The following is a 16308-nucleotide window of genomic DNA, read 5'->3' as shown; positions in this document are numbered from 1 at the left end:
CTCTCGTTGGTTTGCCCCATGTCCCACTATGCCCTGCGCGGGTTCGGTGACCTCGCCTGTCCGTCTGTGTGTTGGGATGTCCGCGATGTTTAGAAAGGCAGTCCGCGGGTTTCTCGGGCCCAGGAACAGGTAAAACCGGGGAAATATCTTCATCATACTTTTCTATCGTCTGATAAGAATCGTGATCTCTATGTTTAAGAGTTTTGGGATGTGGAATCGTTGTTATTTTTGCTACGTCCAAAATATATGAAGATGTGGTTTGTGGGGAGGGGGGTGGAATGATGATGAAAGTTGTGCAACGGAATGACGTAACACAACGAACGAAACATATGTATTTAGTCACTATATAACGCAACCTGATGATTATATAATAATAAGATAATGCCACACGGTTCCATGCCACACATGATAATGTGCTTTTCAAGTTTCAGGTTTTGATAATTATAATATATATTTCTGCTGGTCATCAAAATTGTTCTGTTTTTAACAAGAATGCAAATACAACTTAATGTGTAGGTGCAAGGTAGGTGGTATTATATAACCTTATCTTCCATGATACAGGTGTATCATTCAAACAAGATGATTAATAGAGTTAGTGCCAACGACATCTTACCAAGGAGGTTATATGAAATATATTATATATACTGTAAATGCAGAAATATTCACATAAAACCACAGCAAACAGTCCATTTCCCGCTACCACGAAAGTAAATCCGCATGAAATTATATACTTTTACAGTAATATGTCTAGTAATTTGACCTCCTTGATGTTACAGATTAGATCTTCAGCAACAGTTTGGGTTCAGAAGAGCACCAAAGAAAGAAGACCCACCGCAGTTAAAGTCACAGAAGAAGAAAGAAGCGGACAGTGTTAGTGACAGACATGTTGAACAGCAGCAGAGCCTGCAGAAGAGTGGACTGTCTCCTGAGTTTGACTATCACACGCTACAGACTGTCCCATATAGCAGACTGTTTAAACCTTTCTGTTTTGCTATAGGGGTCAGTATACAACTCTTTATTATTCAATCCTTTTACCGTTAAGAATTGCTGAAATTTGCTATTACTAGTTGAATCAACAAGAACTTATAATTAGATTTGTCTTTGAATTGCATGTCAACATAATTCTTAACTTTCATTGTTGTTGTTGTTGTTGTTGTTTTTGTTTGTGTTAAGTCATATGTTTAAAGATAGTTTGTAAATGTCGCATGCAATTGCTATAAAACAATGTTAGTATTAGTAGATACATTACCTTGATTTGGTGAGTTTCAAAGGTCTTTCTTATGTCTAGATTTTTCTAAAACCCATGTTCATCTCCTTGTATTCTTAATAGTCTTTTACACTAGACATGCCAAATTTATGTGCCAAAATGACAAAATAGCCATTATTTTGAACGTTATTTCTTTAGCAACAAGGTTCTATTAACTGAAGGAATGACACATGCTGGGCGAAAGCCTAGCTGAAATATTGCCTTCTGCAATGTAGTTCCTCCTAGTTGACCACTACTGTTTGTTTTACGCCCCTTGTCAGTTTAGTGGGGTGAGTTTTGTAGGAGGATTGTTATACTGACCGCTACTGTTTGTTTCCCTTCCCTTGTCAGTTCAGTGGGGTGAGTTTTGTGGGAGGATTGTTATACTGACTGCTACTGTTTGTTTTGTGCCCCTTGTCAGTTCAGTGGGGTGAGTTTTGTGGGAGGTTTGTTATATTGACAGCTCCTGTTTGTTTTGCGCCCCTTGTCAGTTCAGTGGAGTGAGTTTTGTGGGAGGATTGTTATACTGACCGCTACTGTTTGTTTTGCGCCCCTTGTCAGTTCAGTGGAGTGAGTTTTGTGGGAGGATTGTTATACTGACCGCTACTGTTTGTTTTCCGCCCCTTGTCAGTTCAGTGGGGTGAGTTTTGTAGGAGCCTCCATCTGGCAGTATGAGAACCTGCGCGTGCTGACCCGCCGGCTGATCGGACTGGACGGAGACTTCTTCAGGGACAGAATACACCCGCCGAAAACTGGACAGTGGAGACGGGAGGTAAGCATGCTTTTGGTATACCTAAACCGTTATAGCCCTTGATAAAATTTTGCCACATGGTCTTTTCGTGGGGGAGTCCGAGAGACCACTACTAGTACAAGCCTGTCTACAGGAACACAAGAGACCCAGCTGTGTGTCGTCGCCTGTGGTGGAACATGTCGGCAAGAAACAGTACAAGATAGACTGGGATAATGTTAAAGTTCTTGATCAGGATCCCGACTGGTTTAAGAGGGGTGTGCAAGAAGCCATCCAGATCCATCGACAGAAGAGCACTTTGAACAGGGACAGGGGGCGCCACTATCTGAGACTGGTGTATGACTGTGTCTTGTCATGTGACAATGTCCATCAATTGTCACGTGACAGAGAAACTCCAAGATGAGATTTCCGGGTTGACAAAGAGAGTTCGTCTCGAAAGCTTCCCCAAGCTAATTGACTTTAGTTGTGTGTATGCTGTTTAGAATTTTGTGAAAAGTATGGTCGTTTCTTATTGTTACGAAGTAGATGGAAAATTGAAATTTTCCAATGAATCAGATACAATCAAAGTTGTTTTTCAGAAAAAGAGAGAAACAAGTTGGAAGCAGCAACTGTGTTTTCCCGAAAACGTCTTTGAAGTCTTGTAAAATTGATGTATGAAATGTAAATGGCATCTCATTTTATTGGTTTTCTGTTTGTTGTTACAGATTAACAAGTTTTGGCAAAATCTAACAGAAGGACAGAAGGTTGTTTCAGGTAAGGACCATCCATGTGTGAAGGTTTTCATTAGGAGTAAATATGTATCAAACAAACCAGCCATAGGATTTATAAATACCTGTACTATTTTTATTATTTTCTGGAAGTATTAACCAATAAGCTACTCTCTATTGACTTGCTGAGTTGCTCAAGGCGAAACTTTGATTTAAAAATTCAACATTTTGTGAGGTTGAAACAATTTAACCCCGAGCCCAACTTCCATCCAATACTTTACAGCTGTATTATTGACGTCTGTAGTGTATTAATGATTTCTATGCCCTGTTGCAGTAATCATAGGGTTGAATGGTTTAGTGTATGCGCTGTGGAGAATACCTCAATGTGGACCCACCATGCTGAAGTATTTCACATCAAACATCGCATCAAGTAAGTCTGATAGACTGGTTTACTTACGGTTACTTACAACTATGAGAGGGGCATACTGTTTTTCCCACATTTGTAGTCTCATAGACTAGGCCTGTAACTTTTGTTTTCATTTGAATTCGATCTCTGAAAAGAAGTTTTCAGAGCAAAATATGGAAAATTACAATATATTTTGTCATTTTAGCCCCTCTATGTCTTGTGTTTACTGTGACCAAGAGTGTTTGAACAAGATGTTAGGCTCGAATTTGATTTATTGGTTGATCAATGAATTGACTGATTATTAATTAGTTGGTTGGTTAATTGTTTGATTCATCAATGGGGGTATTGATCGATTGATTTGTTATTGGTTCTTTTAGCTGCGATCTGCCTGCCCATGGTCCTGTCCACCTTTAGTCACTACTCCTTCCTACACTATGCTGTGAACATGTACGTGCTGTGGTCGTTCTCACAGCCTGATTGATTGATTGATTGATTGATTGATTGATTGATTGATTGATTATTGGTTCCCCAGCTGCGATCTGCCTGCCCATGGTCCTGTCCACCTTTAGTCACTACTCCTTCCTACACTATGCTGTGAACATGTACGTGATGTGGTCATTCTCACAGCCTGATTGATTGATTGATTGATTGATTGATTGATTGATTGATTGATTGATTATTGGTTCCCCAGCTGCGATCTGCCTGCCCATGGTCCTGTCCACCTTTAGTCACTACTCCTTCCTACACTACGCTGTGAACATGTACGTGATGTGGTCATTCTCACAGCCTGATTGATTGATTGATTGATTTGTTATTGGTCCCCCAGCTGCGATCTGCCTGCCCATGGTCCTGTCCACCTTTAGTCACTACTCCTTCCTACACTATGCTGTGAACATGTACGTGCTGTGGTCATTCTCAACCAGTGCTGTCGCTATTCTGGGGAAGGAGCAGTTCACGGCCTTCTACCTCACTGCAGGTAAGGACGCAGATGGCAACAAATAGTATATGATATTGATATGTGGAGTTCTGTTGTTATAGCTACAGGCTTGTTTCAGGACCTTGACCTTGTTTTTGGTGCTGTCTAAAGGTTTCGTGATGCCTCAAATATTAGGTAATTCGAGAACAAGATGTACAAGTCCTCATTATGAAGTGCAGCAAGCTATGTTTGTTCTCCAGAACTGCTTGTCATTCATTGCTGAGAGAAGATCATGTCTTTTTAAATGTTGTATGATGACACAAAGAACAAATAATTTTCGTCCTTAGTTGTGTGTCTCTTTTTCCTGTTTGTTCTGTCTCAAATTTTTCATTACTGGGTTCATTAACTCACACCTTTCTACCTTTGTTCCCAGGAGTGTTGTCCAACCTTGCCAGCTATGCAGCTAAAGTTGGGTTTCAGAGGTTCGGGCCTTCACTTGGGGCTGTGAGTATACTTTAATTTTCTGAACTATGACAAGTTATACATTTCATGCTTTTTCTGTCTTTGTAAGGAAAGGACAGTACCAGAGTGAAGTTTAGACGTTGTTACATTGTTTTCAATTTTCAAAAAGTTATCAAGGGTGAGTGTTTGTGGTGCTAACCCAGCTAATAATAGTAATATATGTATATTTGTTTCCTACCATGTTACAGTCAGGTGCCATCATGGGTGTACTGGGTCTAGTGTGCACCCAGGTTCCGGAGGCACAACTTGCCATCGTCTTCTTCCCGTTTGTAACATTTACGGCTGGGTCGGTGAGTACATGGTTCATGCATACTCATGTCTTATATTATCTGACATGGAAATGTATGAATTATATTGATCCGAGTTGTGATTCTGGGCAGCTGAATGTTTTTTTTTTAATTTTTAAAGAAACTGTACATATATGAGAGTGACTTTGAAGGTTCATTCAAAACAAGTAACATCTGAAGCTTATTTGCATACAGAAACATAGGCACATTTTGAAGTAAATTGCATGTTTCTGAAGATACATTTTTGTGTGGAACAATGACAGTAGTGAAAAAGTGGTACACATTAACACTATATGGCCATGAGAGCAAAGCCTGATTGAGTAGGAGTAAGTATTATGTATAAGGGTGAAGAGAATCTGGTTTGAGTATAAATGTATGAAATAAGGTTTAAGAGTAAGACATCTCAAGACGTCTTGAATCTTGTCCCCAGGCAATTAAGGTGATCATGGGGCTGGATGCGGCAGGTGTGTTGCTGGGCTGGAGGTTCTTCGACCACGCGGCACATCTGGGAGGGGCCTTGTGTGGGATGTGAGTCTCTCTCTTCTCTCAACTATTTTGTACCTCTAGTAACCTAGAGAACAAAATGCTGAGATAGTGTGAAGATTTGACATGGAGAATACCTAATATGCAGCCCCTATGACCCTATAAGATCAATCAATCAATCAATAAATAAATAAATAAAAGGGGGCTTTGGGGTTTCAATTGGAGGTGGCACGCCCTTAAGTCTAGTCTTTTCATCCAGTTGTAGAGATTGAATTGTATTTGAATATTGTGTACCTGGATGTCTAACCTTCATAACAATATTAAACTCATTTGTTACCCCCCATTTCTCTCCCAGTTGGTACATGCTGTATGGACACAAACAGATCTGGCAGAACAGAGAACCTGTCATGAGGGCGTGGCACAAGTTGCGGGACCCCCAGCAGCCTCCGCCTAAATCATGAACTTCACAGGACTGACAACAACTGTTCAAGTCATGAATTCTGCTGTTGACTGCCTTAATGTGAAGACTTTATGTGAAGATTTAACCTCTCTTGTTGACATACATATACAGGAGCTGTGTGGAAAGATGTTGGCTGTATCAAAATGTACAATTTGTAAACCATGGACTGACCATTGGAAAGTAAATTCAAGCTACAGTAATGTTTTTATTGTTTTTACATGTAGTGCTATAGCCAAGTATCCAGCCGTATTATAGCTAACGAGTCACTTCTCTCCTCTGCGTAGAGACTCATTACCTATCATACGACTGGGTACCAGGCTAGTATAGTGCTATGTAGATTTGATTAGATGTGATTTTTTTGTGTCAATGAATGGAAATAGCAGACCGACATTGAGCAAAACTGTTGTCACCAAGAACATGCACTTGTTGTCTACATGTACAGTAAGTTATATATGTAAGAACAGTCATGTGCATATCACACGGAAATGTATAATGTTTCATTCAGAATAATATCCCAACAGATAGAAATTGCCAAATTGTGGCAGATTCATGTTGATACTGTTTTACTGACACACTGAAGGACTTTTTTAGAGGATGGGAAAGAAAAAAACATGTAAATCAATCTTTTGCCAAACACCTGCTTTTTGCCTACCACTGCGTCACCATGACATCATCGCAGTCACTCGTATGAAATATCATTCGATCTAAATTTGGAAGCGCACTTTCGTAAACCAAAATGCCTCAGCCCCAGCTAACCATATGCTTACTTGAATATCTGAACGTCCAAATTAATGTTTAAATACGTGTTGCCTGAAATGATGATGCGACAATGCTAGTTTTTTTTTATTAACCACAATTATGGTTGAATAAAAAAGGTAAAGTATAACTTAGACGTTTCATAGACAAAGATTTAATTTATTTTGTTTTGTTTTTTGTGGCGCATTATGTTCACGTTGTAAACAGAGCCTGTTGTTTTTATCAAGTACAAATGTAGCATCTGGTCTCTTGGATGCCTATAGTACGCAACAATAAATGGTTATACAAATTGTCAAGGAACTTGTTAACTGTTGTTTGTCTGGCTTCAGACAGAGCAAACTGGAAACAAATGATTTCTGTTGTGATAGGCCCATGCTGTTCAGACATCATGGTTTAAATGCCAGTCTCTAGCATAGATATGAATATCTGTCTAAAATTGTTATGCAAAATTTAGAATACAGCCCTAAAAATTCAAAGAATAGAGGAACAAGCCATAAGAATTGTTTTGGAAATTCCTTTATTTTGTACATATCCACACAGCATATTCACTGTCAATGTGGAAAATGGATGTTTTAAGTACATGTTTCATAGTAACATTATCATCATCAGATTGAGTTTTCAATTGTAGTCACATACTATATCTGATATGGAGCTTTATCATAATCTATGGATCCAATCAGATATCAGTTACAATACTACAAAACTTTGGCACTTTGTGATTTTTCAGTTGTGTTTGACAGTAATAACATTGTTTATCAACAGAGGTTTTTATTATTTACAAGAGAGTGTTAGTAATCTGCCTAATGATAGTTATATTTGAATCATAAAAAAGAATGATTGATAGGTGCATTTACCAGAATGCATAAAAAGTTACAAAAAGTCTTGAATAAATAAATTACAAGTTCAGTATCTACAATGTTGTATATGACTGGCAGCGTAGTGTGAGATCCACACATGGTTTGTTAAGGCTTTGATGTACATAGCTAGTTCAGTGTGGTCCTTTTTATCTACCGAACAGACGGTAAGGTCGCAGAACTCCGGGGATTCGGTTGTGTGAGCTGGATGCCTGAGATTCTGCAGTTCTCTGCAGGGCTTCTATGTGGCGCTGCTGAGCTGCAAGGCTTTCCTGGAGCAGTTCGACCTGTGGGAACGAATCATTATGACGTCAGACACGAAAAGTAGAACGTAGTTCCGGGAAGTTACGCATAATTTACGTCATAGAATAAGTTGTTCATTAATAATTTCCTATTGTTTTACTCGAACAAAATCATTAAAAACTCACAGGAAATGTACTAGACAGCCAGAAGTGGAAAAAGAAAGTCCAAAATTAAGGAAACAAAAACAACTAAGTTTTGAACTTAGAGGAGTTGATTTTTCCATCAAATCATCACTCTAAAAGTGAATTCGTGTATCTAAACAATAAATGCCATGAGAGTTTATGTACCCCGATACTCTAGATGGTTTGGGCTACTTGTCAGTGAGTAACCCAGTCACTCTTCTTAGCTATATCTCACCCAGTTCTCATCTACGTATACGTCTAGTAATCTAAAGTGGTATTTAGGCCTTTTCCCCTAGTGATATATATATACCACTCTACAAGTAGAGGTTCCGATCCGGCGTTTTTATGCGTTTTTTTTTTTTTTCGGGCTTTCTATTTTGCACCGTTTTCTTTATGTTTGGGCGCGAAACATATAGAAAATGGTACAAAATAGACTGAGCCTTACCTCTACTTGGAAAGAAGTGATCTTATTTATTCATCTATTGATCTCGAAGGGTAGTCTACAGCAAAGCTGAAATAAAAATCGTAACAAAAGTGTTTAATACACACCATGGCGGCCAGGTCGGTAATCCGTGTGTTGGCGGCGGTGGCCTGTGCAGCCATGTCCGCCCGGAGCTGGGCCAGCACCGTGGAGTGCGTGTTGGCCGGGCACGGCCGGAGGTTGCTGGCTTCGACGGGCACGTGGTAGGAGTACAGGCAGTTCCCTTCCGCGTCGGTAGCTGTGGTCAGGCCCACCTCGGTCTGAGGGAGAGGGGAAGGAAATTGTTATTGTTTTGTATAAGTCAAAGTCAAACAAATATTGCATTGTTTTATCAGTAAAGTCAAACCTGCCCCAGACTGATCTCTTGTACAGGTTTGGCTTTTTCACAGAAAAAATGCACTGTGCAAGTATTACCACTCTTCGCAAAAGACTTGTGCCTCGTGACCGCACGTACAATGCTAAGACTAGGTTCAGCCCATTGTTATGCCCTTGAGTACGGCGGACCAAGGGCGGACTGTATATCTTTATACAGCCGAGCATGCAAACGAATCAGATATCGCTGCCGTAAAGAAGTTTTCAGAAAATTGTTCCAAGTACTTCAAAGACAATCCACTGTGTGGCTGAAAGCCTGTTATTTACCATACGATTTAGAAGTGAACGAAATATGCTCGGAGATATACTTGTGTTAGTGTTATAAAAGAAAGTAGGGTACTTTATTTAATGGCCTCTGTCTTTAATGTAAATATGCTATATCAGTACATGGCGTAAATCGGCCACAAATGCCAACGAAAGGGGTGAAATATAGGCCCCTAATGTTTTCTTGGATCAGCTTTATGTGGATATACTGTTGAAGGAACATTGTTAGACTATATATAGCTTCAAAGACATCCCATGTCGACGACTAAAAGCTTGTACGGTATTATACGATTACCTCGTAAACCTGTACTAACAACCTAAGGCTAAGAGCATGAAAGTTTCGAGACGGGAAAAGCTTCAAGGCTAGTTAAAGTCTAGTTTTACGCCTGACAAAAGATTACTAAGAGATTAGTCATACTTTGGACTTGAACCCATATACCCTGTCAGTGAACCTGTGACACGTTGGGCCAAAACGGAAAGATGATATCTGAAACCAAGGAGCGTTCATGATGAAGGCTACTTGTTGAAACATTCCCGCTCCCCCGTGACGACGGAAAAGTCATCAGCCAAACCAAACAAGAGGAAATCGAAGAAAATTACTCCAAACAAACGGTTCTGTTTTCGTTAAATCAAGACCATCTCGCTTGGTCGCCCCAGGTCGGACCAGACCTTGGAGACGTTCTTTCATCTTGGCATGCTTGAATCCCCTTGTCAGCGTCTTAAGATCTTTTAAGACATGAGAGACGCACTTGCGGATGTGTTGATTGAACCCAATCGCGCTGTGAAGGCTTTACTCGGGAAGGAAGCTGGAGCCAGACCAACTACTTTGGATATAAAACGTTTTGATAAGAAACACAGTTCCGGGCCCGTCTTCGGAAACGTCGCCTTCGAGTGGCATCAAATTCAGATATATCTGGCCAATGTTTCACTCTCTGGCCGATGCGTTTTGCTCTTTTTACAATTTGCACATTAAGTCTGGCATGAATAGAATAGCTATATCTCTCGTCTAGAGAAGTAATGTGCTCTCAACGAACCGTTTGCTATATGAAACGTTTTGATATGACCGAAACGATATGATATGAAACGCAGATTTTGCTCCGTGCGCGTCTTCACAAAAGTCTTTCATGTTGTTTTCAAGATACACGTATTTTGCCACAACGATTACCTTTCTGATACGCTTATCTCTTTTAAATAAAGTTTGAAAAGAATGGAATTTCAGCGAACTGTCTTGAATTCTGTTTCTTGGAGGTTGGACGAGCCGGTAGCGACATCGATCGACTTATGGTAACTTTAATACAAGCAACTTTCCATGTTATAACTTTCTGAGAAATCTAACGGTAAAGATGTTATGTACCTTTCTTTCACAATGAAAAAAAAGCACAATTAAAGACTGTGGTAAAAGTTTGCGAAACTTTTACATGCTTGCAATTGGTACTAAGATGTCCTACGGGCTTGGCATCTTGACAAGGAATGTTTTACTGTGTCTTTCAAGGGGTCTGACTGAATGAGGTCAACTCACAATTAGAAACAAATTCATGCTAAATGTTTAGGACACCTGCGGGCCCAAAGTTCAGAGTCAGACTCTGGTTTGTTTACCAAGGATCGAGGATTTATACTTGGACTTGGTTTCACAAACTCACACAGAGAACACTCAAACTTTTTAAAAGTTTCACGTAGTCAAGCAAACTTTTATACTCTTTGTAAAACGGCAGACTTTGCAAGTCACGGAGAAGAAGAAACCAACCTGCGAGCTGTCGGGACCAAAGTTCTCTGACTCTGGTTTATCAGGGATCGAGGTTTTATCATTGGTTTCACAAACTCACACACGGAAAACTAAAAGTTTTAAAAAGTTTCACGTAGTCCACGAAACTTTTACACTCTTTGTAAATACGGCATATTTTGCAAGTCATGGAAAAGAAGATACCAACCTGCGGGTCGGGTTGTCCAGGCGGGATGGTGTCACCCCGAGACCGTATGTTCCTCACGGCTCCCTCGGTAACGGTACAGGCGGCCAGTACGGCGAGAAGAACGATATTTGCAGAAAACTCCATCTTTCAGAAAAGTAGAAGTCGTCGGCTGCGGTCCGCTGTAGTTTCAGTCTTGAGAGAGAGATAGACCTGCTTCTTGGGAAGTCTGTTGAGTTGTGCTGGAAGTCAGCGAACTGTCCAGTTTATATACAGGCATGAGTTTACATTTCCCTGTCCTTCCGGTCCGTATATGGACACAGGAACCCCTCCTACGCACCCGGCCTGGCAGGTCAGCCAGCGGTGACGGGGGCGGGCTCTCTTGTTTGTTGTCTGACGTCAGTAAACAACGTTGTGATGATTGCCCATATATGGCACGCACGTACGGGGCTGTCCTGAGATGACAGGTGCCAGACATTACCCAGCTGTGCTCCTGGGATACTGTAAATGCATTTTAAGTTCGCGGGGATTTAATTTCGCGTTAGCGGGAAAGTGGAGCGTTCGCGGTGGTTTTAAGTTCGCGGTACTAGCATACACTGAAGTCACATAATGTAATGGAAAAATGTTCGCGGTGGTTTTAAGTTCGCGATGAGACTGCCTCGCGAAAGCAGTGAACATAAAACCACCGCGAACATTTCTGCATCTACAGTAACAGCTCTTCTGAGTAACGCTCTCTCACGGCCTCTCGTGACGTGTATATCAGCATCACTTCGGTTGATGAACAACTTAGAACTTCCTTTGGGCTTCTCTTTCAATTACAAAAACAGTCCAAAACTTTGCCAAGACGCAAAAACGGCTTTAACGACCATTCTTAGTAACACCATCATGACGTACATGTATTTTCATATATCACCAACTTCCCTTGTTCTTCAAAATTCCCTTTCAATTGCTTTAATGAAAGTACAAAACTTTCACCAAGAGGCAAAAACGTGTATGATCATTGGAGCAATTCTTGTTAGAGTTTTGGCTGAGTCATAGACGTATTCAAATTACTTTGTCTTTTATTTTCGCTTCAATATTAGGTAGCGTATCTACTTCACCTGTTACTAATATGATATGGGCGCCTCATCATATTAGGCCTTGTGATATTGTCATTTCAAGCTGCTACACTATCCACTCTGCCTACAGCACAACTTGAAGACTGTTGAAAGATCTCTCAACTTGAAAACAAATCAATTAAAGCAAACCCATGCACCTGCTTGGGTAACATACCAAAGCTGATAACAGTGGCGTGCCCAGAAAACGATCTTGTTGTTTTCGATAACCGTTACCCCTTTTTTCCTCCAGGGCGTATCACAGCAATTACTTTTCCTGTCGAGTAATAACGACTTAATCTGGATGTAATCATTCTCGCCCGTGCCAGAGCTGATCCCAGCGACCCTTGCGGCTACCGTTACCATGGTTACCCGTGACTGGGACGCGTGTGACGTCATTGGTCCGCTACTCAGAACCGTGCAGTGGTGTTCCCCTAATCTCTAATCTCCAAGCAGATCCAGGGAAGCATAAGATAGTATCAGAAGCTGGCAGAGGAATGAAGCCGGCCTAGGAGTGTGTTTTGCTGCCGGGCCACATGGCAAATGTACACCTCTTGGCTGACTACACTCTTTGCCAATTTGGTACTATCTTATGCCTTCGTAGGATCTGCTCGGAGATTGCTAATCTCCGCTGACCGCGTGTGTGCGTTTCTCGGATGTGGGAAGACGTACGGAGGAAGTCGCTAAATTATTTCCCCATCTAGACCGAATTCCGTGGATATGAGAGCAGGGGATCGATTTCCAGCTCGGGTTTTACAGTATGACGGATTGATCGCATTCGTCATTTATGATGGTGACGTATACTCTCCAAGCAGAGGTTTGATTCCTGCTGTTTTTGACATTTTATAAGGTGTTTTTATCGGTCTTTCTAGCTTTCTATTTTGTACCGTTTTCTTAATGTTTGGGCATGAGACATAAGGAAAACGGTACAAAATAGAAAGATACAAACGCCTATAAACTCCAAAAAACAGCCCGAGCCGAACCTCTGCTTGGAGAGTATATGAGGGAGCTTCAGGTATAACTTATATAAGCCTCAATCGCCAAACTTCTGCACGTAAAAGAACCTAACACACTTATCGAGAAGAGTAGGGGCTCGTTGTGTTTAGCTATATGATGTATACGCGTGAGCCGAAGACACAGTGCAGATTAGTACTTAGATAGCTATCTGATAAACACGAAAGGACGTCAGAGGAAGTACACGGGAGCGCTCTGATAGTCCCATGAGAGAAAAGTTGTCCTGTTTCCTGGTTCTGCTGATATGAGACAGCCTGAAACAATCATGATTAACGCTGACCAGTCATGAGACTGCGATTTCTGAAGCCCCACATGTGAGCATCGCTCATGGAATGAAAACCCATTTTTGCCCGTTACGTAGATATTGTACATAGCCATTTGAGTGTCTTCTCTGTCGCGACCAGTGGAAGATAACTATAAGCTCTTTATTGAGTGAAACTGGTCCGATATAAGCTTGCACAAGGCCGTCTTATGTGGTATGGGGATTGTAGAATTCGGCCCAAAAATGGGAAATTGGCCAGGGGAGTCAGTCCACACTAGGGTAAATGTTTCCACTGCCGGTCAAACCATCTATTAGCAAAACTCCCCAAACAAATAACTGGAAATTATCCCTATAACAACAGCCAGCTTAGTCAGTTTGGTAGAGATTTGACCACTTTCTTTCTTTGTTCGAGACTTTTTGTAGGTTTTAACTTGATCCAACACAATACAGGTAGCTCACCGAAAATTTGAGTTGTTCAATGTCTGTCAAAGAGGTCTAACTATACTAACTGTGGTGAAAACATGCACTCGTGGAAAGTTTGCAAACATCGCGAAGTTTTGACTGAGCGCCGACTATGCACCAGTCGCATATTGTTGACGTGTGTTATCTATACTCCAGGGCTGGCGGTACGGTTTGCATTTGTGGATTTGTCCAAGGCTGGTGTAATGTTAGCATGGCATACCGGGGACTTACGTTTTGACTAGCCAAGACTTCATGGTCGCCCGCCCAAGGGCGAGGCAGCCACAGAGAGGGAAAAGAACGTTTTGTCTTTCCAAATATTTGTGGGTTGTTCAAACTTTTAACGCAGAACATATCACATTGGTATTTGCGTGATGAAACCATCTGCATTTTGTCAATTTGTATTTTATTGTGTCAGGCGTTTCACGGTGCCATTTAATATGATTGTCTAGGTTTGTAAACCTGTATGCAATGCATCTAAGTTTAGTCAAAAGATATTCTTATCATTAACCTTCCTACTTTTGAAGGTTAAGAATTCGGCTAAGGGTTATCGAAGGGCGTCGGGAGAATATGCAAGGACAAAACTATCCGCATCTGGTTTTGATCCTTGTGTATCTTGCTAGTATTTCACATACAGGGCCTGTTATTGCTCACATGATCCCTCTTTATAAACATTTTCTGCTGCCAACTTTAGACACTACATTAGTTTTAGCGACTCTAAAACCTTTTAACAATTTATGTCCCAACTTTTTGTCTTGGGCATCAAAACGCTCTTACAAAAGGCCTGTTAGCATTCGCATCGATCGCTCTTTATAAACATTTTCTTTAACTGACGAAGCAAGACACTATCACCATCAGATCACTAGCGACTCTAAAACCTTTCAACAATTTATGTCCCAACTTTCTGTAAGTCTTGGGCATCACAAACGCTTTGACTTGAGAGGTTAAAGACGAACCGGTCCAAACGAACTGACCTAATTTACAAACTGTCTAATATCAGCACTCAGTGAATCACTCAAGTGTGTGGCGGGTTCTTCTGTGTGTTTGTGAGGAGAAATGAGGGGAAGTGGGAACACGTCTCCGTCGTTCCAAGTCTCCTGCTTCCGTTTTAAGGAAGTTTACACTGTTCTGAAGACTGCTCCTTGTGAAATAAATAAGAACTCAACTCAAGAACGCGTGTACGGCTCATGATCAAAGGTCCCGCTTTCAGGTCCTATTGTTGACTTCAAAACATGCTAAACTACCTGTTGTACTTAGGATCGGCAAAACCTTACATTGTTTAAATGCACGTATCATTCGATTAAGAAAAAAAGTTTAAAGGGAAGCGACCTTGTTTACATACTTGTACAGGTAACAGGTGTGACAAAAATGTCGACTGAGTTGTAGTAGGATGTTTGTACCACTCCAAAGAACACCGGCCAATAACAAACTTTACTACTGGCCTTGTAAGTGTTTTGGATACTTCTTATGTATACAAATACGGGTTTGAGCAGATGTCACAAAAACACGTCTTTTGTTTATCTGTTTATCTAGTCTCAAGGGGACAAAATGATGTTGTTGAACGAAGTGTACTAGTACATCATTCGTTGTGTTCTCGCTCCGTTGCAAGCAAGTCTGGGGTTCGCAAAGGTGCTCGTAAAAAGATATAGATGAAAGAAGCAACTTAGACCACAAACATACTACTAGTCATACTGAAAACACATGTACAGGAATTTGGACCAGACGTTATCATATTAGTTATCACGCATCGTCTATTGACACACATGAGTATGTTCTCCAAATATGCATGTCTTCAAGAATAAAGAAAAGTCCTTCCTTTGTTACAAGGAAGTTTACTTCCGAACAATTCTGAATACCATTCGGCTTCAATAAGAGGTTAGATATAGGTTTCGGAACCAGACGTTCTGTGGTTTGAGTTGTGACATTTATTTACACATCGTAAGCAGCTACAGTGAATGACGATGATGATGATGAAGCAGCTACTACAAACACGCAGTTATCATAAATTCTCATTTGTTTGTTACAACAATACAAGGAAGTTGACTTCCGAATGATTCGAAAAGGTGCTTGGCTTCCTTGGAACCAGACGTGTTTTCCTTTTTAGTTTGCGGTGTGTCAGGTATTTACAAACATGAGCAGGTGACTAAAAATGTCCGTGTTCAGAAAACCAACAAACGAGGCGAGCACTGTTGATTGTTTTCCCGTAACGCCTTCCGTCCCTTCACTTCCTCCACCGGAAGGTGCCCCGACAGGTGGCCAGGTACATCTGAACCGTCACCGAAACTTGAAAAGTTCGGGCGACCCGAAAGTTTCCGGTCACCTGTGTCTCCCCTCCTCACAGCAGTGGGGGGGGTCTGTCGCGTGGGTGGCAACTCATCTCCAAGCCGATCCTACGGTACCAAAAGACAAAATCGCGCCTTGAGCTAATATACGCAAACTTCAAAATATATTTTTAAAAGAACCGAAAAACTCCTGACCGATGTTCTCCGATGTGTGCACTCAAAGTTCGAGCAAAACGAGAAAAACATCCGTACACTAAAAACAATCCGACAGCACCCATCTGCTTTGAGATGACGTCAGCGTAGGTACCTGGCGCGAAAGACCCGGAACTGGCAGCGCTGTTGTACCCTTTGTTTACCTCACGTACT

General features: G+C 41.2%; 2 protein-coding genes across 3 annotated transcripts; one reads left to right on the top strand and one right to left on the bottom strand.

The window, feature by feature from the left end:
* The first annotated feature begins 10 nt into the window (after positions 1–10).
* On the top strand, positions 11–6134 carry LOC118428274 (presenilins-associated rhomboid-like protein, mitochondrial). Its single transcript, XM_035838294.1, has 10 exons — positions 11–129; positions 777–999; positions 1878–2018; positions 2699–2747; positions 3036–3131; positions 3934–4083; positions 4457–4527; positions 4734–4835; positions 5263–5360; positions 5671–6134. The coding sequence occupies exons 1-10, from the start codon at positions 29–31 to the stop codon at positions 5774–5776; spliced, it is 1137 nt and encodes a 378-aa protein (XP_035694187.1). The 5' UTR covers positions 11–28; the 3' UTR covers positions 5777–6134.
* A 912-nt stretch (positions 6135–7046) lies between these two features.
* Positions 7047–11060, bottom strand: LOC118428270. Of its 2 annotated transcripts, XM_035838288.1 has the most exons (4): positions 10866–11060; positions 10672–10684; positions 8360–8551; positions 7047–7672 (listed from the first exon to the last, which is right to left on the bottom strand). In XM_035838288.1, the coding sequence occupies exons 1-4, from the start codon at positions 10976–10978 to the stop codon at positions 7535–7537; spliced, it is 456 nt and encodes a 151-aa protein (XP_035694181.1). In that variant the 5' UTR covers positions 10979–11060; the 3' UTR covers positions 7047–7534. The 2 variants fall into 2 exon arrangements, with proteins under 2 accessions (XP_035694181.1, XP_035694182.1); XM_035838289.1 differs by lacking the exon at positions 10672–10684 and having other exon boundaries at positions 7052–7672; positions 10856–11056.
* Between the last annotated feature and the right edge of the window lie 5248 nt (positions 11061–16308).

This window comes from Branchiostoma floridae, chromosome 12, assembly GCF_000003815.2.
Source record: "Branchiostoma floridae strain S238N-H82 chromosome 12, Bfl_VNyyK, whole genome shotgun sequence".
NCBI classification, from domain to species: Eukaryota; Metazoa; Chordata; class Leptocardii; order Amphioxiformes; family Branchiostomatidae; genus Branchiostoma; species Branchiostoma floridae.
Note: the sequence above shows the minus strand (reverse complement) of the source record. Positions and strands in the feature narration are given on the sequence as shown.

Bases quoted from the DNA above. Each gene is read 5' to 3' on its own strand.
- LOC118428274 (XM_035838294.1), top strand. From the start codon at position 29: ATGCCCTGCGCGGGTTCGGTGACCTCGCCTGTCCGTCTGTGTGTTGGG. The intron at 1,000-1,877 runs GTCAGTATACAA...GCCCCTTGTCAG, and splicing joins CTTTCTGTTTTGCTATAGGG to TTCAGTGGGGTGAGTTTTGT. The intron at 2,748-3,035 runs GTAAGGACCATC...GCCCTGTTGCAG, and splicing joins AGGACAGAAGGTTGTTTCAG to TAATCATAGGGTTGAATGGT.
- LOC118428270 (XM_035838288.1), bottom strand. From the start codon at position 10,978: ATGGAGTTTTCTGCAAATATCGTTCTTCTCGCCGTACTGGCCGCCTGT. The intron at 7,673-8,359 runs GTGTGTATTAAA...TCGTTCCCACAG, and splicing joins TTACCGACCTGGCCGCCATG to GTCGAACTGCTCCAGGAAAG.